General features: G+C 46.0%; 1 protein-coding gene across 3 annotated transcripts in view; it reads left to right on the forward strand.

Annotated features, from left to right (window-relative positions):
* The window catches only part of LOC105284248 (Down syndrome cell adhesion molecule-like protein Dscam2), a 144530-nt gene extending 120100 nt beyond the window's left edge, over positions 1-24430 (forward strand). Inside the window, exons 11-26 of one of the 3 annotated variants that reach the window (XM_011347611.2) lie at positions 422-703; positions 9894-10199; positions 10978-11277; positions 12256-12387; positions 12793-12932; positions 13471-13634; positions 14381-14595; positions 15828-16421; positions 17400-17669; positions 18014-18468; positions 18764-19037; positions 19693-19851; positions 20088-20242; positions 22033-22252; positions 22786-22876; positions 22982-24430. In XM_011347611.2, the coding sequence (XP_011345913.1) occupies positions 422-703; positions 9894-10199; positions 10978-11277; positions 12256-12387; positions 12793-12932; positions 13471-13634; positions 14381-14595; positions 15828-16421; positions 17400-17669; positions 18014-18468; positions 18764-19037; positions 19693-19851; positions 20088-20242; positions 22033-22252; positions 22786-22876; positions 22982-23246 (4022 nt within the window). In that variant the 3' untranslated portion in view covers positions 23247-24430. Of the gene's footprint in view, positions 1-421; positions 704-4410; positions 4789-9893; positions 10200-10977; positions 11278-12255; positions 12388-12792; positions 12933-13470; positions 13635-14380; positions 14596-15827; positions 16422-17399; positions 17670-18013; positions 18469-18763; positions 19038-19692; positions 19852-20087; positions 20243-22032; positions 22253-22785; positions 22877-22981 lie in introns of all 3 variants that reach the window. The other 2 variants (XM_011347610.2, XM_011347612.3) reach the window with 2 other exon arrangements.
* Positions 24431-24819: the final 389 nt, after the last annotated feature.

The raw sequence follows: 24819 nt of genomic DNA on the forward strand, positions 1-24819 counted from the left end.
AGGATATGTGAAATATGCACTTGCAAAGGTTACGAAGGAAACTAGATCTCGCGCAATTTTGGAACCCTTCCATGTGCCTCCAATCCGAGCCCTTCGAATCCAAAGGACAACGGATTACAAAAGTAGAGTATACGTAGAAATGTATATCGAGTATTTGAGTGAAATGATGCAACCCCATCTCATTCAACACTACAGAAATATTTTTATTCCAGTTATTTTACAAGTTGTGTGAACATAATTCAACGTTCTTTAATTTTTAAGATACGTCACACAAATAATTAATCGTTCGTTCGCTTCCACGTATTTAAGATTCTTTCTCCTTTCGATTCTGCTCCTATTGGCGCGACGCCGACGCCGACGATGACCACGACGCACGTCGTTGCGACATGAAATAAACTCTCGTGCTTCCTGTAATTTGCAGTACCGCCTAAAATCGATCCGTTTAGCTTTCCCGACAATATCCAGGCGGGTGCGCGGGTGCACGTGACCTGCGCGGTCAGCGAGGGCGATTCACCCTTGAAGATCACCTGGCTGAAGGAAGGCAGGCCGTTGAAGCCGCGGGAGGCTACCACGCACCATATCGGCGAGTTTGATCTCGCATTGAGGATACAGAGCGCGTCAACCGCGCATAACGGCAACTATACTTGCGTGGCGAGCAACGATGCCGCCAAAACGTCCCGCACGGCGTCCCTCCTGGTCCATGGTACGCAGCCAGCAACCGGCATAACCGTGAGATGCCGGAAAACCCTCTGTCCTCACTCTTTTAGCCCCCTGAAACCCCCCTTGCTACCAATTCTCCAAAATTCCAAGAGAAGTGGCGATTCGAGAGTCTCGAAAAATGTTCTTTTTTTCTCCTTCTTCCATTTTTAATTTATATATTACAGAAATAAGAAGTTTCCTCGTTACCTAAGTGTCCCGTTTTAATTCGTATTTATTCGTTAACATTTTAATATATGATTCTTAAAAACTTGGGTGAGTTTTGTCCGGTGTTGCGAATACATATCCAACCGGAGAAGTTCTCCACGTAGTATCGAACGACGATTTCCATGTTCAAGCAGCGACAATTTTTATTTTTTAACAAAGATATCGAAAATGCGTGCTCAGTCTTTTTGCTCGGAGTTTATACCGTTAAAAACCCTGCATGACCGCGGCCACTACAGTGCGATCGTATAACGGCGGGAAAATCGGTGGGAAAAATGCGACGGTCGCTATTAATTGACGCGCGAACTCTCGTCGATCGAGATCACTCGACGCGCGAATTCCGCGTACAAAGGCAGAAAGGAATTTTCAATCTGCGATGAAAAAAATTGACCGCCGTGCAGTCGACGGGAAGGGCAACGAGAAAAAAAGGTAAAAAGATTTGAAAAAAATACGAAAATTTTCGCGTGAGAGCTTTCCTCGAGGGTGACGTGATCCGTGACCTTTTCCGCCATAAAACGACGAAATTTGGTATCGGACGTGACTTCTCATAGTGATGAAAGTGACGAGCTAAAAATGTTCACGAGAAAGTTTATAATCGGGCGAGATCGACCGCTCTGTGCAATTATATCGAGCCGTCGTTGCGTCATAAAGGAAGCACGGGAATAGAGGCGAGATATTTATCACTTCGAGAGAAATAAGGGACGGTGGCTACCCGAGTCGAAATTTTAGTTCTACATTGAACCTCGAATTCTTCATTTGAGGCGTTATTCAGCGTCTATTTAGCTACTACTTTAACACTAAAATATGTCCGAAATTTCCTTTTTTGCCGCTAGAACGTCAAAGCAGGTTACGATCAAGATTATAGCCGAATGTTGCAGGGTCAAAATAGCATCTTAACATCTGTTTGTAGGAGTTTGAGTTTCAATGTAAGAGTTCTAGGTTCTATTTTCCTAAAAGTAGGTTCGTACGACTGCTAAAAGCATTAAAGTAGGCGCAAAATTTCGACTCGGGTATGCACATATCCGTAGCCGTCGATGTGCGATGTCCGTTACAACCCCCGTCTGGCGAGACATCCCCGTAGTCAGCCGCGCGTTTACATTTCTCCGTTGAGGACGGGGGTGGCGTGTACATTAAAAGCGCTCCTTCTTTCGACGAGCAAATCGCTGCGAGCGTAACGGCAAACGATGCTTCCGTCGACGACGAGCGAACGAACGAGTCGCCCAAGGCTGATATCCGCGTTCCGTCGACGAGCAAAGAACAAACAGGAGGGAGCAGATTGTCCCTCTTTTGCGTCTCCCGCGCACGTATTTGTTTGTTCGTGTCCCGGCAAACAGCAATTTGCTACGTGCGCGAGACATAAATTTAACAAAATTAACCCACATGCGGTCAGTGAAATATTAGTCTTTTTTTTACTTCGCTTATTGCGAAATACTGACATTTTTCGGAAACTTGAAATTCCATGAATAACACAGATTATATTTTCTGCAACTGTTGGAAACATTTTTCCGACAAATTCCGCAAAACTACGCGTGAGAAACGATTTTAATTCGACGCTTTCGAGCTCGCGTTCGCCGCTTCAATCCGAATTCAACGCTTTAATCTAACGTGGGCGCGCGCTATTAATCGATAACGTCGGTCGCCAATTAAGGTGCCGTCGACCGCCAAATTATCCCCGGCGAAGGGAGTGCTCACGTGTCTCACCCCTTCTGCCGCACCTCCATTTGCCGAAACTATGCGATGAAATTTATCAACGCGACGTCTCTTGCAAGGGCTTCTTTGTTGCCTCGCCCGAGAACTCACCACATCTCGTACTATGTCTCTCGGTCCTCCACCCGTCTCCTTCTGATCCCCCGTTTTCCCCGCGCCTCTGGCTCCATGGCTTTGTATACGAGCGTTTATATACGTATGTATCCCCGCGTACATACATACGCGCGACAGACCTCTTTGGGCATTACTCACGTTACGTTGCGCTATCTAGTTCCCTACCCGCGGTTCCTCAATTATTCTCAAACAAACGCCACGTTCTGTTCTAATACCCCCGGGGCTCTCGTGTCCTTTCTCTCTCTCCGTCTCTCTCTCTCCTTGTCTGTCTCTCTTTCTTTCCTCTCTCTCTCTCTCTCTCTCTCTTGCATCTCTCCGTCTCTTTCTCCTCGGGTGCATTCCATGCATATACGTATCACACACGGTGCAACGAGGCAAGTTATTATTGTCGTTCCGCAGCATTACGTTCGTCGCGACGTGTCCCCCGCCTATCCGCCCCCTATCTGTCGTACACGAGCGTCGAAAAGTCGACAAGCGGCGTTGAAGGGAGTGATCCACCCTCCCAGACCTCTTCGTTGCTCCGCTTGATTGTTTTCGCCGGTGTGTGTATTTCGCAAAATACACGAGCGTCGAAACACCGGGCGGGAAAGTCGCCCGGTTCGCCGCGAACTCGGAAACGTACCGGTGCCGCCGCGTGTACTTTACGACGCTATCAACCCGGGCACCGTAACCCTTCCTCCGTCATTTCCGCGACGTCGCCAAGATATCGCGGACCGTTCCCGATTGGCGCGCGGATAGCGCGTTTAACGGAGTGGTAATAAAAATCCAGAAAAAGTTACGATTATTCATGTCGCAAGAAAGTTGCGTAAAATTGCTCAAGTGAGCGGGGTCCATGCGAGGGTGGACGTCAAGGATCGATCATGAATCGAGAACCACATCACAGAACCGTTCAACGTTTCTCGTTGCGAAGTTCTGGATCTCCCCTGCCTCTTTATAATACAATATTATTTTCATTTCAGTACAGTTACACTTACGCGACTACACTACAGATACAACACGCTGTATCGGGAAAATCGACTAAACACTACTCCCTAAATCTACCTGATGATCACTGTATAATTCCACTCATATTGATGTATAGTATCATGGCATCCTGTGAATACTCGTAAAGCAGCTTCGGACAGAATCTTTTACGTAATGCAAGATATTACTAATGATAATCCTATTTAACGCTCTTCGCTTTATCTAGCGAGTTTGATAAAGAAATCCAGGGAATCTCTTTGGACCTCGACGTTCAGGCTCCACTGACCAGCACGAAAACCGCCGTTGTTAACCGGTCCGCGAAAGCTCGCCGCGCAGAATCAAAGAACTATCTCAACTATCTCGGCCGACAGAGCACGGCTAGTTTCCTCGTCGTGCGGTATCCGGGCTCGGTGAACAACGGCGGATAAGTTTTATCCGCGACGCTACGTTGAGAGTTAGTCGTATGCAAATATGTACTTACTTTCTGAGCTGACTCTCGCTGATCCGACCGGGTCGCGACGCGTTAAGCTAAGCAGAAAAGTTTCCCAGGACTCCCAGGCGATTGGTCCAGGACTGGAGGAACTCGACGAAACGGAGAGGACCGGAAGACACCATCGTTGGAACTACTCACACGCGCGTACGCGCACGCCACTTGCACTCACGTCACTCACAATCACCTGTTTCTGTCTCTCTTTTTTTGTGCAGTTCCGCCCACGATAGCTCCCTTTAGCTTTAAGAAGGACCTGTCGGAGGGCCTGCGAGCCCAGGTGACCTGCATGGTCGAGAAGGGCGATCCGCCGTTCACGATCATCTGGTCGAAGGACGGGGAACCGATTTCCGCCCCCGGCACGGCGGGCGCCGTCGCCGTCGCCGCCTACGGCTCTTCCGCTTCCGCCGGCGCGGCCATTAACGATCCCCGACAACACTCGCGGACACCCCCTGGACTACGCGTAACCAACATTGACGGCCATTCCAGCGCCATAGTTATCGAGCGCGTCACCGCCGCTCACACCGGCAACTATACTTGCCTGGCGCGCAATTCGGTGGCCGAGGTCCTCTGGACGGCCGAGTTGATCGTTCGTGGTAAAGTAAAGAGACCAGCACCAGCTACCGCACCGCACCGCGGAAAACGCACCGAGTCTTTGTCCGTTTTTTTGTCGCTCACTCTCTCACTTTTCACTTTTTCTCTGTCGTGTCACCGTCACTGTCTTGCACCTGGCAGCGCACCATTGTCACCGCGACGGTACAGCGACGGCGATGGTCTCGGTGTGTAAAATGGGGTTGCGATTCTGGAACCACAAAAATGTTTAGGGGTTTTTAATGTTTGGCTAGAAAGTTTGCCGCAAAATAAGCGAGATTGGTAATCTGTTGGTCAAACGGAATGTACGAGGTTTAAAAGGAAATGACCGCGAATTCGAGATATGAAAAAACTTTATTGATTCTGGATCGATCGAGCGTGTATCGCGGTTGAAGTAAGACTGTTCAAAATATCGCGCACCGCTAGGGAAGGACACTCGACTAGTTGTCAAAAAAAGTTAACATTAGTTGTTGCGTATACCAACGGGAAAATTGCGACGCTGCGCGCGGTACTCACCGGTATTTTTCTTTCGGGAGCGGCGCGGGCAAGGAAATGCTCCTTTTAATTATAAAATATTGTTTATTCACACGCGACACTTTGGCAAACAAACCGGTTACAAATAGACTTACCCACGCTTACAAAATGACTTAATACATGCAAAAATGACTCTGACTACGGTCGTTACCGGGAGGTAACGAACGCGGCCGAAACGGTACGGTGATAGTTGAGCGATGACGGACGCGTCCGAACGGAAGATGTATTATAACGAACGCGAACGGGCGCGGACGGTGTATTTAAAATAATCAGAAAATAAAGAACGGATATATATATCCTTAACATTAGTGAATAGATGGTAATGTTTCCAGCTATAAATTTTCAAAGACAATTGCTTAAACTTAGAAATATATTTAATTTTTATTAATGTCATCATTAACGCAGCAATAATTTCAAGTAACGAGATACCTCAAATTTCAATCTACGACAAAGTAAAACAGTTTGGTTATATCTGACCACTATTGTCACTATCCATTTCCAGATTACACGAATTAGAAATGTGGGATCCAGATCAGTTACAGCGATAAAAATGTGATACCAATTTCCTGACGTTTTCCACGCGTTTTCGACGGGTCGCGTGATAAAAATCGCGGGAAGTGAATAAAACGAGCACGCGATTTAAATGCACCAAAGTCACCGGTCGAGCCCATTCACCGATTTCATTCACGCGATCGCTGTACCGTTGTAACGTAAGCGCAGCCGCAGCCGCAGCAGCAGCACCAACAGCAGCAGCAGCAGCCGCAGCCGTCTGTCAGAAAGTAGCATGATGCGAGAGTCACGCTAGGGCTGCGCTCGGATTTCACAGCCGGGCGGATATCCGGGCAGGGTATCGATGAGGGTATCGACCGCGTCCGCGCGGAATTCGCGGGTGTACCAGCCTAGCCGGCTAGCTTTATGCCCGAAAGTAATATCCGCCCTGTGAGTTATGGCACGTACGCCGGGTACGTTAACCGGCACCCCCGCGCGCTGCACGCCATTGTTAGCGATGCGAAAGTGACGATGATGATGATGACGACAAAAATTGCGCTGGGCTTCTCCCTATTGATTCGTATTCCGCTAATACTTTGCTTCCATTCCGCCGTTTGCCGATCTATTTAATTATTTAATGATATAATTAACTTATCTCGCTTTGCATCGAGACGAATTCGGTCCAATTTGATTCGAATATTTGATTGAACTGAGATGCAAATGAGATCCTAGAGAAGATGAAATTGTAGAAAATTTCATAAATTTCGAAAGTGTTTTAATTACGGACGATTGCATTAATGCAGATCGAAATCAGGATAATCATAACGTTGATCTATTATTACTCGATATTACTTTCAAAATTGGGTTACACCGACTGACACCTTCGTTATTTTCAATATTTCAGTGTTTCGCTATCTCGCTCTTGCAATAAAAATGAGTAAAGCATCGCTCAACGGTATTCCGCGCGAAATTCGTTCATTAAATTCGCGAGAGCCGCGCGCGGAATTTTTTCTGAATCACGCATATCGCGCTCGCGCTAGCCGGATATTCACGAGATACACGGAACAATCCGCCATCCGGATAAATGAGCAACGGCGCCGCCCGGATAAACGCAGCTCTAGAGTCCTTTTTTGAGACGATATGCGCGAAATGACGCCGCCGCCGCCGCAGCAGCAGCAGCAGCAGCCGCCCAGCCAGCAAACCGTCGCACCAACGCACTTGAGCACAGCATAATATAGCGTTATTTCACCCCCACGGTCTCGCACCGTATATATTTTCTATCTAGATATGTATCTAACACGCGCGCACCGTATCCAGCTCGCACCTCACTCTATCATTTTCTCTTTTTCTCTCTCTCTCTCTCTCTCTTTCGCTCTCTGTCTCTCTTTCTCTTTCTGGCCCTTATCGCGAATATAATTAAGTACTGCGATCGCATACTCTCTGCCACGGACGCATTAATCCCGCGTGTGTCTAACGCAGCGGCGACCAACCCTCTAACTGACGGGATGGCGTTTTCGAAGTGTTCCGCGGTGAGCGACGATATATCATCCTTCAGAAACGAGAATTTATACATCGGCAACAGAAAGAAATCTCGTTAATTTACGTCCGAAACGATTAACGTTCCCGATGTTGGCCGAAACGCTGAATTAATCGCCGACAGGCACAGACAGCGGGGTAAAAAGACGCACGCGGTGTAAGAGATAGAATTTCGCGAGATCCGCGCGACGTATTATATCATATTATATATCATATTGTGCATTCTACACGATCGCAGTAGTCTAGGATGAAAAATGTACTGCATGCGAGGGCCAATGCGAGCACTTGACGAAATTCGGCTTTTCGCATATGTATATATACCTGTATATATATAGCACCAGTCCGTCTTGAGCCACAGCGTGTTAGACCAGCCAGCAGCAGCCAGAGCAGCAGCAGCAGCAACAGCAACAGTAGCAGCAGCAGCAGCCGCAATCTCGTAGTTCAATTTGAAGCACCAAGTCACGTTCACTTCACCCAGCACACGCATATCTGCACTGACACGTTTTTCAAAGTTATTTTTCACTCTTATTTGGTCCCGAGCGTCGCTAATCCCCTAGCAGCGACTCCCCGATGCGACGCTCGCTTCTCGTTTCCGTTCCTTCCTCTTTCCTCTTATCTGATCTTGTTCCCTCCTATCTCTGTCTCTCTCTGTCACGTCACCGAAAATTCGTATGCAACCTATCTCGCCTCGCACCGAGACGAATTCAGTCTCGTTTGATCCAAACGTTTGCCGAAAGAATTGGTTCCTGATGCGAAATCGTTACCAGGGGGAACGAAGGGATCGGAGGACATTACGTTTTACTGGCCGTATCTGATTTTTGGATGCTCGATTTTGTTGTTCAATCAATCTAATCAATCTCGATATCAGAGATAAGAAGATGCGGTGTCGGAAAGTGCAGGAAATGCCAGAGGTTTGAAGGGAAAGAGCCGCGAAAATTAAAGTATCACAAAAAAGTTTACTGACCCTGGGTTGATCGAGCTATCATTGTTCGTGGTCGGAGTAAAACTGCTCTAAACCTCGCATATCGCTGGGGAAGGACGCTCGACTAAATTACCAAAAAAAAAGAAAAAAATAACATACATGAAGCGACTGTAATGTTTGCGAGTAACGCCAGCTGTGGCACTTATATATTTTGTAATCACAATGCGGAATAAAGAAAGACAAAAATAAGTACAGATCTTCATAATATAATTGTAAAGGAACGCAATCGTTTTAAAATCTGTTGCTTTTTTCCACTAAGATAGATTTAGATCTTCGTTATTGTCGCATAATTCCCTCGTGAATTAGCAAATTGTATTGTCAGTTTTATTAATTTTCCAATATAACACCGAACGCGCAGATCTTCGCCTATTGAAACTCTCTGATTCAGTTATACGGAACGTAATAAATCTTTCCGTATAACTGAATTTCCGACAATACGGCGTACATATGTCCGCCCGCTCGTTCAGCCCTTCAATTATTAATCACGATCGAACGATCGGTAATTCGCCTGCCGGCACATAAATGCACAGCGCATTATGCAAATGAGCGTGCGAATAATTCGGCGCGCAAACGTTCGGCTCGGGCGAGATGCGCGTTTTGCGCACATTTTGTATATATTTGTACGCAACAATTGATCGTGCACACTCGTACATGGTATATTGGGTCGGAATGCTCGCACAGCACCGATTTATCGTGTCACGTGTATCGCTCTGTTCTCTGTGGTTATCGCGGTGTTTATCGCCGATATTATTTCACCGTTTGTCGCCGGTGGAAAAACCTTCCACCGCGCGCGCACGTTTCGCACCGTTTTTCCCTGCACTACTCTCCCTTTGCCTTTATCCTCTTCTTCTGTCTTACTGTCTCTCTCTTGCTCTCTCTGTCTCTCTTTCCGCATTGCACCACGACATCACGGTATATGCGGGACAGAAAGACAGAGCAGGCGATCCCCGCCGATGCATTCGGCGGGCAGTAATTTTTATCGGTGAAAGTTTCGCGAGCCATTCATCCGCAATCCCAGAAGGGCATCCTGATAGCCCTCTTCCGCCTACGGATCCTATTTTTCTTTACTCCCGCGGCAGCTGAAAGTAGAAAGTTGCAGTAGGCCAATCCTCTCCCGTCGAGAACTTTTCGCTCTTTTGCCTCGGCGCAATAAGCTTAGAAAGACGCGCGACGATGCCCGGAAGAAGAGCGTCCACGTCGTATTCAACGTTCTCCATTTACACGTGATACGTGTCGGAGAAATTGAGAAATAGCTGATAATAGCTAACTAAACCCTCATCATTTTTTTCAAATTAGTTTCTCGACTTCTCGATTACATCGACTTGTATGTATCGATTCGTTCATCTTTTCTAAGAAAAGCAAAGAGAGAGTAGATTAGAAGTGATCTTGGGGTTGAAATTAATGCTCCCCAAGTCCATCTAAGATACCAAAGTGCAAATTTCCACTCGCGAATTACTTCGTGGTCGATCGTGGATGCGGACTTTCGGGCGACGTCGTTGCAGCGTAGCCTCCATGCACCGATCGAAGTTCCACCCGACAATCGATTAATGATCGTGCATTGTGGATCAGTGCCGCCGCGCTGGGTGGTGGAACCTCAGGATGCCCGCGCGTCCGAGGGGATGCCTCGTTTGAGTCTGCACTGCCACGCCGACGGGTTTCCGCCACCTCTGGTCACGTGGAGACGCGGCAGCGGCAAGAAACCGGGCAATTATCACGACATAGCCAGTCACGAGCACATGCAAGATCTAAGGATACACTCGAATGGTTCACTGGTATTCGGCCGGGTGCAAGAGGATCACGAAGGGTTTTATCTGTGCGAGGCTGTTAATGGCATCGGGGCTGGCCTCAGTAAAGTCGTGTATCTCACTGTCAACGGTAGGTTAAAATAGATTTAACTAATTTACCTAATTTAATTAATTCGCAAATAAAACATTACTGTCTCATTAAACCAACGAAACTAAAGAATGAAGTCTAACTCGATCATTTTTCTTGCCACGTCCTTCGTAACGAGATGATATTTCCTTCCGAGGTCGGGCAGATGTTAGAAGGAAACTTAATAATGAGAAACGTAATTTTTTTTAATGAACACAGAGCGTTATTGCATTTTTCGTTGCTACTTGCAGTTGCTAAGAAAACGCTTCAGTGCTGCAGCTCTCGGCGAGATAAAATATCTCCCTCGAAATCCCTCTTGGAAAGGATTAATCCTCTACTAATTGGTGATTAACCCTAATTGGATCTCGCAGAAACTCCGGGAATTATCAGCGGTGTGACAATTCGCCATGTAGTCAATTACATCCACTTTATCTTTATTAACGCAACGAGAAAATATTTTCTGACGAAATAATCAAATTGCTGGAACGCCGCGGAGTTTCCGCGGAGCATGATCTCCCAAGTTGTCAGAGCAAACATTAACAGAGAAACGATAATATAATTCTGACGTTCGATTTTGTTAATTCTTAATTCTCAACCGTTATCTCTTAATTCCGCGCCTCAGATTTTCGGACGTTTTTTTTCGGCCTTATTTCAGCATAAAAAGCTAATAATATAATTGCAAAATGATTATTGAATTAATCTCTTCAAATACAATTTATATAAGAAATTGAAGCATAATTTGTAATAAATGCTGCACGTTTTGCAATGTTTCTTGATGCAGTTCCCGCGCATTTCGTGGAAAAGCATCGCAATCAGACTGCAAGATTAGGTTCGAACGCCTCGTTGCGTTGCGAGACGAAGGGTGATCATCCCTTGAAGATAGTGTGGAAGAAAGCTGGCTCGCAGTTGGATCCCAAGCTTCCCGATTACCGTTACACCCTGAAAGAGGACAATACCACCGATGGTGCAGTCAGTGTCCTCGGTTTCATCAGCACCAGTCGCGAGGACAGCGGAAGGTACTTTTGCATCGCGTCCAACGCTTACGGCCGCGACGAGATGACGATTCATTTGTATATCCAAGGTAAATAATTGACAAATTGTTTTGTAATAAAAGACGTTAAAGTATAATATACAATAAATTAATTAAGATAAGGCATGTAGATATTGATTTTTTTTTTGTACATATTTGTCGGTCTGACCACATCTTTTTCTACTCATATTGATTTTATACATTAAAGAAGCGTTTACGGATAATTAAAGTCAAATAATTACGGGAATGTGCACAAAAATTAAATTAATACAATCAGTACTATTTAGCTTAAATGTTACAAAGAAACAATAAAAAGTGATAATGTCAGAATAACGCTAACATGTTCATCTATTGTCGGAGATTATCAGTGGAGTGCATAGAACCATTGTGAAGCTATCGCTATGATGCCTTCGGGGCGTCAGTGGGATGTTTATGCGTACCGCTGTTCTGCTGAATGTAATTATCGTAATGCATACAGGCACTCGACAACGCGCGTCCATTTAATTTAATGTACGCCTGTGCAAGTACGAAATAGGAGAGGAGGAGAGAGAGATGGATGGGCAGTCGCAAGCGCGCCCGCGCGCATCATCGGGTTCCCGAAAATGAGATACGTTTCGAGCGGACGTATTGCGCCGGATAACCCGTGAAATATGCATAATGTGGCCCGCGACAATCGTACCATAACTGAAAATTATCCCATCGTACGCGATCCGCGCTCGCGTGCTGTTCCGGAATTAGGCGAAAATTTCCAACTAATTACCGGGCGTTAACTTGGCGCTGCGAAACGTTTTAACAGAGGGCAAAGGGGAAATTAGATATGGTTAACGTGGTTTCACATCGCGGATTCAATTACGTCGGGAAATCGCGAAACTTCGAGGTAAATATACGTTCATGTAAAAATAAGGGAGGAATAAATCTTTAGGGACAGTATATGGCGTAGCACAGTGTATATCGGTATTTAAATTTAAATTTTAAAAAAGCGTGTAAATTACGTTAAACACCTGTGAAATTATAATATGTTGAACACAGAGCCTCCAGACTTTCCACGAAACCTTCATGTGATTGAAAAAGGCAGTCGTCACATCAATCTGGGTTGGACGACCAGCCAGGACGGAAACAGCCCGATTACTCAGTACATAATTGAGTACAAAACCGAATCGGGTGAGTATAATCACGATCAACTCGATCGAAACTATCCACTTAATACTATCTAAATCTGCACATTCCAATCGATCATCCCATATGTATTATCAAAACCATCCTGAAAAATAAAAGTATTTTAATAAAATTAAATATGTCAATTAATTAGATCGCAACTTCCAGATTCTCAATTGCGAGAATGACAGAACCATCACGAATAATTAATTCTCATCAACGATCGAGAATATTAAAAGTATTAAAAATATTAAAATATTAAAATTCAGGATCAATGAACGTCGACCAGCGTTCATGATCGAAGCAGATTTTGGTTTCGCAGATTTTTGCGAATTGCATTTCGTCTGGCCGGCGCTCTCGAGCGTGAAGATCCTGCAGTTTAAATCATTGCGATCTCGTTCTATGTTGCAGAGGTATGGCACGACCATACGTTCCACACGACGGTGCCGGGCACACGTGCCCACGGCCACGTGAGTGGATTGCGACCCGCGGTCACTTACCAGTTCCGGATGTACGCGGACAACGAATTGGGTCGGAGTCAAGCGAGCGACGTAGGTATCGGGCTAGGCCGGACATTTACAAGTCAAATCCATCCCTCGTGGACGCTCGTTTCGTCGCTGTCACCCTTTCGCCGACCACTCGCTCGCTGGCTCGCTCGTTCTCGCCCCCGAGGATTAAAACAATTGGGACAGCGGCGTGTGACGGCGACCGGCGTCGATCGATATCACCGCGTAAAAAAAAGCTATCTCACCCTCTCGAGTCCCACCCTCCGTCACCTCTCGGCGCATCCACGGTCGCATCGTTGGCCTGGATTTAAATTGCGCCGCGCTGTCCTCTCGGTCGTGCTGACTCCCTTACGTTTTTTTTCTTCCGCGGGAAGGGTACGTGTTTTCTGATTTCGCATCAGAATTCCCGAAAGAATTCGATCGATCTTTTTTCGTCAAGTTCTTCTACTCCAGTCGCTGGAAAGCGCGGGAAACGTTCATCGTTAATCAAATACAAAAAAGCAGAACCACGTGGATAATAGCGAAAATGAAAGATGATAATAGTTAACGAGCCGGAGGATTACAGATGGCTTTGTTTCTGCAGATTTTAGAGTCGACAACAGAGGGAGAGAAGCCGGGCGGACCGCCGCGAAATCTCAAGGTAGATCCCATCAGCTCGACCGAGTTCAACGTCACCTGGGATCCGCCCGATCATGATTTATGGAACGGCGAGATACTCGGTTATCATGTCGGTTACAAGGAACACAGGTAACGACCGAAAACAGCGAGCGTTGTTTTAACGACACATCCAACAGATACGAGTTTGCTTGCACGCGGGTACGTGTACACACACACAGCAGCTCCAACTTTCTGGATTTCGCCCATTCAGGCTGATACCGTGAAATCCACGCGCCATTAATAAACGACGGGCTATCTCGGCTTCAGTTATTTATCCACCCCGGAGCAACACTGACAAATCCCTGAAAAACTTTTCGCTTTTTTCCTCCACCGGGAGAGTACACCGTTTCAATGTTGCGCCGTGCTGAAATGCGCGCGCTGCGCTTATTACAAACTATCCTCCATGCAACCGATAGCAATCTTTTCGTCTCTTGAAATATAGCAGTTGCTCTGCAGTTATTATGAACTTGATAACACGACTCATGAGTTATCATTTCCATTTTCCACTACCGAGACTCATAAATTCTGATTTGCAATTATAGCTTCTTCCATGGATCGCGCAAACAAAGTTAAAAGACAAAAGTTCAACTGAAATCTTGATTCTTCGCGAAACGATCATTCCTCCTGAACGTCCTCATAATTCAATTTCGGTTTCTCTTGTCACATATTTCCCTCCAAGTCCGCGTAATTATATGTAAATCTCTCTTACCTTCATACATTTTTCATGTCGGAATCTAATATTAAGTTTGTCTTTCGGTCTTCGCAAGTTTCGAATTGTGAGGAGGCACTTGACACCTTTCGGGCAAACTAATTAATCATACTAACGTGAAATTCAGACTGGGAGCAGAGCAGTACACGTACAAAACCGTGGAGAGACGCATCTCGACGGCCAGCATCGCTCTAGGTTTGGCGAGGACGTCCATGCCCGGGCGGCAGCATCACTTGACGAACTTGAAGAAGTTCACGCGTTACAGCGTGGTCGTTCAAGCGTTCAACGCCCTCGGTCCGGGCCCCATGTCGCAAGAAGTTGTGGCGTCGACACTGGAGGACGGTAAGCGACCGTGAAAACCGCATCGACCGATTTCTATTTGCGAGCCGGCAAGTACTCGCCAAAGATACCGTGAAACTCTTGCCACCTCTTGGAGCAGTAATTAATAATCGTACGATCGCAAAAACATTCATTTCCTTAACAATTTGGAGTCTTGAAACGGAAGTTACGTGACCCGAGCTATTTAACGTGCACGCGAGACCGAAATGCGCTTCCCTTAATTTATACAATAATATAAACGTCACTTTTTTAAGCGTTGTCGTTCATCCGCTGGGTCAACATTAATTTCGGTGTAATCGCGCGCGACACGTCTATTTTACCGCGGTATTGTGGATTTTACGACATGTGACAAACGGTGTGACGGTGACACACACACGTGTGCCCGAGCTGGTGCAAGCACACGAACGAAATTAACACGTCGGTGCGATCGATCCGCCAGCTCGAGGTCGCGCACGTTCGCGTAAGCGGGGCTTTCGTCTAGACATCTATTTTCGCATTTTGCGATTCGAGCGGGGTTCTTCAAAGATTCATGAGGGGGAATAATATTCGCGCCTCTCGCGAGCCTATCGCGAATTTTGTCATGAATACCAACCACTACGGGCGAGCGCGCGACTTTTGCGGGATAAATAATAAATTCCGCCGCGCATTCCTCTCTCGCAAATAACTTCTTTAATCCTATCCGCGCGGATGGCGGGCGACGGCGAAATTTCAGAGTGCACTTCGATATTTCCGATCGCGGAAGGGCAAACATCGATGCCGCGAGCGGCAACCGAACCCCTTTAACTTTCCATCCGAATCCGCTCTTGAAATATTCCACGCGTATAGTCACGTCGTGCCCAAATATGCCAATATCGATGTTTTAAATGCGCTACGTTTTACGAGTCGCGTCGTTCATATATTTCCCGGGGATGATTGCTATCGTAAAAATACCCCCAGCTTGCCGACGTCACAGTTATCGCTGAAATTAATCCAAGCCATTAAATCACTATTATTACGGATTTTAATCTTAATACACGGAAATACTATCCTTCATCTGTTCTGAATAATTCTGACTAATATCTCGTAACGATAAATCTCGTTCTTGGGCATGTTAAATTAATGACGAGATTATCTCCCCTGTGCAAAATTTAAATTATACAATACCTTCCACATGACGGACGATCTGGACATAGACTCTTCCGACAAAACAATATCTTAACGTATCTTAATGTACAATATCTCGAACGTATCCACAGTGCCGAGCAGTCCGCCGCAGGATATCCGTTGCACCGCGCTCTCGTCGACGTCTCTGCAAGTGTCCTGGGACTCCCCGCCTGACTCCAGCCTAAACGGGAACCTGAAGAACTACAAAGTCATGTGGGAGAACATGGACGCGCTGGCGGAGTCCACCAAGCCAGAGATGAAGATCACCACGGCGCTGACGGTGGTGATCCACGGTCTGGATAAGTACACGAATTACTCGGTCCAGGTACTGGCGTCCACCAGAGCCGGCGACGGCGTCGCCTCGTCACCCCTTTATTGCGTCACTGAAGAAGACCTGCCGGAAGTGCCGGCCGGCGTGAAGGCCGTCGCCAGCTCGGCCACGTCCATCATCGTCTCGTGGCAGCCACCTCTGAAGAGCAACGGTAACATCACCGCCTACAACGTGCACATTCGCGGACTCGGACCGGAGGGCAAGTGGCACAGAAGGGCTCTACCACCCTATCAGACCAGCTACCAAGCCGAGGATTTGCATAAAAGGAGCCAGTACGAGTTCACGATCGCAGCAGTCACCTCTGTCGGCGAGGGCCCACAGACCCCGTCCATCACGGTCTCACCCTCAAGCGAAGGTAGGGAGAATGAGATTGTTGTTGCGCTGGTTAAAGTTAGCTAATCTTGAATTAAATAATGTGCAGTTAAATGAAATTATGTTTTCATTTATTTCAATTTATCCATTTCAGTGAATTCAATTCATTTCGATTTACTAGTCACTTTGTTTTAACTCAATTCAACGATGAATTAAATTTCACCAATTTTGAATCAATTCTGGATTATGGCTTGATTAATTCGTGATTAATTAACGCGAAAATGTGATAAACTATTCGCTTATAATCGGATGCGAAAGTACGTTGTAATATCTAGAAAATTGCACGCGCGCGGCGCCAGTTAGTATGTCGAAAATATACAACTTTACTTCAGTCAGGGAACTTAAAGTTCCGCGGAAGTTGCGTTTCAGCACAAGTTGCAGCCAATTGCGGAAGTTGCGTTCCGATGTGCCGTTAATTCGCCCATCGAATAAACATCCGTTTCTTCGACGCGATCCGAGCTAACTGAATTGTCTACAGTCTGCAGACTGCAGTAACGAGATACCGTATTTATGTTTGCTAATGAGGGGAAGCGCGAGCGCTTTTTATTTTTCCCTCAACCAACCTGCGGAAGTCTCTACGAGCTTTTTTATTCACGCAAACTTCAAGTCTTCTCCATCAGGAAGTATTATGCTTTCTCGGATTTGCTGCGCGGTCAATGCTTCAGTGATTCTTAGGACACGATTATCGCGCGTCTTTAATTCTATCGCCGACTATAGCCATCCTCCATGAAATGGCCTGTAGATTAAATTTAAATAAATACGATTTTTATGTAGATTCCATTTTGTTTTTAAGCTTAGAAAGTTATTTCTTATCTTAAGTTATCTTTAATATAATGGGCTAAAATAGTGTAAGTAAAGAATGTGATACTGATCTACATTGTTATATTTTATAATCGTCAGTTTCAGACGCAGCCGTAGCGAAAGGGTTAATAATAAAGGTTCACTCGATACTTTGTTACAGTCCGCGCTGCCATATATTCGTTCGGCACCGTACTGGTGGTACCGTGGAAGCAAGATGTGACGTTACCCTGTCAAAGTGTGGGCAAACCCGAGCCCTCGGTTATCTGGAAGCAGTGGGGTCAGATAGTCAAGCCATTCGCCAGGGTGTCCATTCATCCCGACTGGTCCTTGCAGATCGTCGATCTTCACAGGGAAGACAGCGGAAATTACACTTGCTTCGTGGAGAATCGCCACGGCTCCGATCAAATAACTCATCGTTTAACCGTGCAAGGTAAATGCACTAAACTACTTCCATGTCTCTGGAATAATGTGTGATTTATCATTAGCAGTGCAGTTATGCGTTTCTGCCTAATTTTATAAGTGATCCTATGTGCCATTAAAAAAGTTATTCCGCGAAGGACTAAATTAATTAATTAATTTCTAAACGATAAATTAAACTAAATTACACCACCTAAAAGAAGCAATTAGCAGTAATTGAATTACAAGCTCCCTAATCCCGTCTCTCGCGCCTTACTTATCTTGATTTAAAAGACAAAGGCGCTTCCTACGGAATAGAGCTATCTCACGAGAAACTTACAACACACAGATGGTTAAACCAATATTTTCCCGTTCCAGTTCCACCGGCGGCGCCGTTATTGCACGCGACTAGCACAAGCAGCAATTCGATCAACGTGCAGTGGAAGAACGGAGACGACGGCGGGTCACCGATCCGCGGCTATATTCTGCATTATAAACGTGAGTCCGGTGAATGGGAGGAGTTCAAAGTGTCGCACAAGGTGAGCAGCTTCGTCCTGTCGCGGCTCTGGTGCGGCAACGATTATCAGATGTACCTGACGGCGTACAATCGCATCGGCATGGGCAAGCCCAGCGAGATTGTCAAAGCGACCACGAAGGGCTCGAAGCCGGACGACTCGCCTAGCACCGGTGATAAATTCGTCACGGTGAATGTCTCGTGGATTACCCTACATCTCAGCATGTGGAACGATGGTGGGTGCCCGATAACGTTCTTCGAGCTGGAGTATAGAAGAAGCGGCGAGAGCATCTGGACACTGGTCTCGAATAATATAGAGGTAATATCCTAGTATTAATCTTAATCTACCATTAAAGAAAGATGTATCTTTAATATTTTCTTGTAAAAGAATCTGATATGAACATTATTAAAATTATTATTATTAATTTTCGGTCACAGAAATGAAAAACTTTGGTAATTTTAGAAAGTTTTACCTATGAAATTTAATGATATTATTATATTATTATTATATTATTATAATATTATAATGATAATGATATTATTATATTAATTTTAATTTTCTTTGATATGCAACGTACAATTGTGAAATGTAATATACGATTCTGGATATTCAGGTGCAAAAGACGTACACTCTGAGCGAGCTGCAACCAGGGACCACTTATGACATTCGCATAAGAGCCCACAATAATGCCGGCTCGTCGGTGGCTGAGTACAAGATAACGACGTTGCAGCCGCACATTAGCACGACCATGTCCGTCATCGAGATCGATCATTACATCCCGCAGCATACCTCCGTATACTCAGACATGAAACTCATCGTACCTCTGGTGCTGAGTTCGCTCGCGGTCATCGCTGCTGCCGGCGCTGTCTTCTACTGCTTCCGCAAACGTTAGTTCGCTACATATGCAAAACAGAGAAAATATAATTAGAAATAATACTATTATATATGTATTATATGTATATATTAGTACAACACAGGCGCGCGCTATTTTATTTTTCAATATGAATAATGTTTTCGAATAATAATATCTATAAAATTTTTTTCTTTTTCTAAGAAGTTCTGTGCTATTTATATTGTTATTTGGCATATTGCGAAGAGGTCTCGACGATTGAAAATCCTTTAGATTTAGAAATGAAAAAGTTCTAGCCGTTAAAATTTTTTTCTTTTCCGAGGAGTTCTGTGCTATTTATATTATTATTTGGTATATTGCCTAGAGTTCTCGATGATTTAAAATTCGTTAAAACGCGAAGACAGCCGCGCGATGGTAATCTAAACTGAACATAACGCACAACGCGAATCGAGATAACCACTCAGCGTCGCGGAAAAGAGGCCTCAACTATTCGATACAAAAGAACTTCACGAAGTTAACACGTCTCTTTTAGAATAGGATAACATTATTATGCAATTAAAAAATCGAAATACGGAAAGGAGGAGGTTTATAAATAAGTAATAAGGTTTTAATAAGTTTACGAAAATAATCAAGAGCTTCAAAAATTAAGTTATTCAAAAATCGTTCGACTCTAAAGAAATATTAATTACCAGGTCCGTTCATGGGCGACATCGGGAGCCTGCACGATGCTCAGACCGCGGCTGCCTTGGACAATAAGCAGAACATGGAGCAGCGCGAGCAGTATTACGCCACCGTGCGTAAGCCGCTACGCTCGCCGATACACGAGATGGCCACCCTGGAGAAAATACCAGGTGAGATAGACAGAACAATCGGTGAGATCGATCGAATGAGCCCGTTTCTTCCGTTCTTCTGAAGAAAATAAATAAATAAGAGAAAAGAAAAAAGAGCGAAAGCGATAACTCGAAAGATGAACCGATCATACGAAAAGCGAGACCGGGGCTTTGCGGTGAATTCGTGATGAACGCGCGCGGGCGGCAGATGATTACTCAGGTCACTATTAACGAATCGCCATTAAACATGCTTGTAGAATATTCGGAAGATATCTACCCGTACGCCACGTTCCAGCTGGAGGAAAGCGTTCCTGCAGGAGGCGACAGCCGCTGCAATTCTGCCGCGCCTCTTCAGACCTTTGTCTATCACGACCCTCGTCTCTCCACTGCCGATACCCTTCAGTTACGAGAGGTATCGTCCGCTGATATCTATCGCCGTTAGAGAGCCTTCGTCACTGTCCACACTCGCCTTCATTGCCTGCACGTTTTTCATCCCGAGGGATTCGACCGTGTAATCTTCCATTGTTGCCTGTAATCTCTCAACTCTATTTCTACTTTTCATCTTTTTCCTCGCGATTAGAAGAGCAAAAATTCCTGATAAATTCGATATATTAACAGTTAAATGATGTGAAATAAATGTGAAAGTAAAACAGGCAAATAGAACAGAGACATTCGATTTAATAAAATTTAAGTGATATTTAAATAAGGTATATAAGTACAGATAGCCGTCCATTTGTTTTGTACATTTTCTATATTTTTAATCCTGCACTCTCTGCAATTTAAATAAGTCAATCACGTAATCGGGAACTTTCTAACTCGATCCAAATTAATTCTAAACTGCAAACTCATGTTTCATGTCAGATCGATATGGATTACACTCTGACAGCAACGTATATAAAAGCGTGCAGGAAGAAACGCGAAGTGGACGAGTCGTCATCATCGCTTTTATCATTCATCCTCATGCATCCCCGGCTTCGTTATGCCCACGACGATCACGCATTGCATGCGCAGCCAGAAATAAATGCACCGAAATCACCTTCACCATCACGACGCTGCAATCGAAACCACTTAGCGATCCACTGGGCGAATATTTAGGTCACTCGCATTCACATACGAGTTTCTGGCGCGCGATCGATGCGACCTAGCCGTGAAGATCTCAATTTGCCTGCGAGTGTTCGAATTCCCTTTTTCTTCTCTTTTTTTTATGTCAATCCGGAGAGTGCGAATTTTTCTGGCCATTTTTTCGACAACAAAACCGCGATGCGGCATAGCAATCGGTTACGAGTCACGCCGTTGCGACTGCTGGTCCCACCTCGCTTCGTTTCGCGGCTGTCCTGAATCGGTCTGCGGAATCGAAGAGTACCGCAGACTAGAGCAGATTTAGACTCACCGTACGTCGTTCGCCCCTTTTACGCATTTACATCTCTCGCCGTAGCTCCGCTAGTTGTAGCATAAGACTCTCTCATGACTCATTACATCGCCCACCCCCGCGGTTCCTAGCTCGACGAAGTAGAACAGAGTTTCCGTAGAGAGTGGTGACAGAGCTCGTTACGTTCTCTCTACTTTATCAATAAATAGATAATGTAATGTAATACATGCTGGCCAAGAGAGTACATCCAAGTAAACCAATAAAGAACTTAAGAGACTAAAAGATTAGTCTAATAAAATTTTTTTATTAATGATTATGATTCAGTACATGTCGACATAATAAATTCTAATGAGAAACTTGCTTCTATGAAATTAAATATCTAATTTCTGCACAAAGTGATTTAACTTTAGCTGCAAGATAAACTTTCAAAACTTTTATATTTTTGCGGAATAAAATATTCATGTATCTTATATAGACTTCGGAGTCTTTTCAACTCAAAATTGTCTCTTTAAAACTTTAACTTAGCAGACTCGAAAGATCGTCTGCTCGACCCGTCGACGAGTGAACACTTTCGTTCTCGAATTTCCGGCGATGTCGCTTGTCCGCTTCTCGAGCGCCGCGGCAGCTCAATCCCGACGAGATAAATTATTGATTCGGCGACTGACCGACACCCCCGAGACACACGCGAAAGAGTCACGATTCTCGACAACGGCTCTGCTCTAATGAGGCCCGCTTCTCTCGCTACGGTTCTCCTCCGCGAGACCGCCGTGAGGACGGGATCGCGATGCGCGACGTGTACCAGTCTTATGGATACCAATTCCGTCTGATTGCAGTCGGATTGCAACCGGTACACTAAGGTACGCGGAGGCCGTTCGTCCTCTGCGCCGTTGCACAAAGCGCACAAGGTCAGTCAGGGCAAGTCCGAGTCGGAGGAGTACGACACCCTGGGCTCGGACAGCGACACGGAAGTCGGGACCAGCAGCCGAACCGAGTCTTCCAATCACCTCGTCGATTCGCACCACTCGGCATCTGCGGCCGACTCGCGCGTCCACAGTATGCAATTTTTTCACCTCTCTCTTTCTCTTTCTTTCTTTTATCTGTTTCTTTCTCTCTGTTTTCTCTGTCTTTCTCTTTCTGTCTCTCTTCTCAGGGATATAGCAGTAGGATAGCAAAACGCAGCTTCTGGGTCCGTTCAGCGAAAGCTTCAATATGCTTTTTTTTCCGACGCAACCTCGCGGGAGACTCGTTGTCTACCACCGATCCTTCCACCCTATGAATCTCATTTCCGGATCCGGGAATCCCACACGTTACGTCTTTATCCTCCGTTCTCCAGCGCGTACTCCGTTTCTATACACCCGGCAGCGGGCATTTTGGTTCCGCCGATACCGCGAGCATGGAAATTCGAAACGCTTGTTCGTTTCTGGCGCACGCACATACGATTAGCTTGCCTTGGTTGCGGATCTTGCTCGTGTGTCGGAGTGTGTCGTTGTGCAATGCGGATCCACGTAGGGTGTCGACGCGAGTTAATGCACCACGGCTAATCGTAATGAGAGTAGGAAGCAATGGGGAAACAACTTTGCTTGCAGACTTCCTGTACCATGGACCAGAATCTAGCACGTCTACAGAACCCTCACCGATTTTTGAGAGAAAATCGTTTCCTGGAAGGGGAAGACCCAAGTAAGCCGATCGATAATTAACTTTTCTTAGTTCTACAACGATGATCCTTAAATTAACAATTCGTTTAAATAATCAAAAAATTGATAGAGACTATGTTCGTTACAGGATGTTACAGCTGGCGCGTTATACCAGCGAGGAGGCCCGTGCCAACTTCGGGCCAATCGCCGGGCTTGGCCATCCCAAGCACCAGTCGGGCAATTCCTATGCCAATCGGGACCAGGAGCGTGACGGATCAGGAAACCTGTTCGTCCCCAAGCTGGACCCACCCTCGGGGTTCTCCGACGCGTTTGAGCTAAGCGAGGCCGAGTGCGACCTCGATCGCGGTCACAGCAGCCAACGAAACGTCCGTGACTTCGTAATCGCGGTGTAAATACGTGTAGAAGCCTCCGATGTGCACGCGAGAAACCCCCCCGTGAAGTATAAGTCGTAAAGTAACGAAAACGAAATAACAAAGCGAAGAAGAAATAAAAGAAAAACAAATAGTAAAATAAGGCAAGAGAATAAAATCACGCGAAAATCTGTAAGCCGCGGTCCGTCGTTCCGTTCATTCGAATCGGCGTCTCGGGTCCGACCGGATCAATCTCACAGTGATCGATCTGTGACACGCTCCTTTCGTCCTGCTCCTGGTCCCTGCGTCTACGAAAACCGTATCTCCAAGCATTCAAGACGTCTCCATCAAGCTCGATGATGCCAGCTTCACAGCCAACCGCCACCACCGGCGCGCCTGAGCGGCTTCTGGGATTCCGGTCGAAGTATCTAGGACGTAACACGATCGGCCGAGCGATCGTGATGAATCCGCACTCGCGAGGATTAATCGTAATATCAAAGAGTTAAGTTTAACGAGAAGAACTGGAAGAGAGAGTCTATGTCGCCGTTTGGTTCCGCTCGGTGCAGCCACGGCGCCGATTCCGCGCGTTAAATCTTCATCTGGAACACGCGCCGAGCGGAGCGGGTCGAGCTATAACGTTGTTGTCTGTTCTTTATGTATTGTGGCAGATCGATTGAGCGCGATCGCAAACTCTCCCCGGAAGCGCAGCGTCTTGATCCTCGAGAAAGGTCGATCTCGCGAACTGCCACGTTTGTTTCCGCCGCGCGTAATGATCGTAGTTAGTTGAAAAATAACGGGGCGCTATCCGCAGATCTCTTCCCCTCCGGCGGCGATCCCCGCGCGATTATTCCGCCCGCCGATGCCGAAGCGCACCACACGCTCCGCAGCACACGGTCCCTCAATTATATTGCGATAATAACGAAAGTATTCGCGCGACGAACGCGCACGACGACTGTGACTAAACCGATGTGAAATTCTAATTAACATAAGTTATAACTGCCATCGCTCCTCTTTCAACCCTAGGCGAAGCGACCGACGCGATCGCGAGGGATAATTCGCGTGGCACCCCCAACGAGGGGGCGCCATTATAGATATGCATATCGAAGCGAGCAATACGCGACTTTCGAGCGTTTCCTTTGTCTTCCAGCCATTCCGACCTGATCGAACCAATCATTCGTCAATCACGCGAATTCGCAGCGCGCGATCATCCAAAAAAAAAGAAAAAACGAAACAAGAATTCAATGCACCGCATCAGTCTCGCGCTCTTCCACGAGGAGCGTCTTATCGTACATGTTTTTTAGCGAGAACAGGAGTAACACTAAATAGAGCCAGACCGTTCGTCGTTGTCGTCGGTGTCGTTTCCTATCTACTTATGAGAGACTGAAAAGCATCATAGCGGATTCACGCCTGACATTTGTCGCCCGTCCGAACGGAAATCGTGAGGAAATGATGATATCTGCGTAAACGGATCATCGATCAACTAGAACTTGGTCAAACGGTCGAGTGATCGTGCGGTCAAATGTCAAGCGTGAACCTGGACCCTCAGTAGACGAGTTACCACGTAGCGTAAACGTAACAACCGAGCATAATGTCTTCTGTAAGCTGTCTATTACTA

This window comes from Ooceraea biroi, chromosome 12 (genome assembly GCF_003672135.1).
Source record: "Ooceraea biroi isolate clonal line C1 chromosome 12, Obir_v5.4, whole genome shotgun sequence".
NCBI classification, from domain to species: Eukaryota; Metazoa; Arthropoda; class Insecta; order Hymenoptera; family Formicidae; genus Ooceraea; species Ooceraea biroi.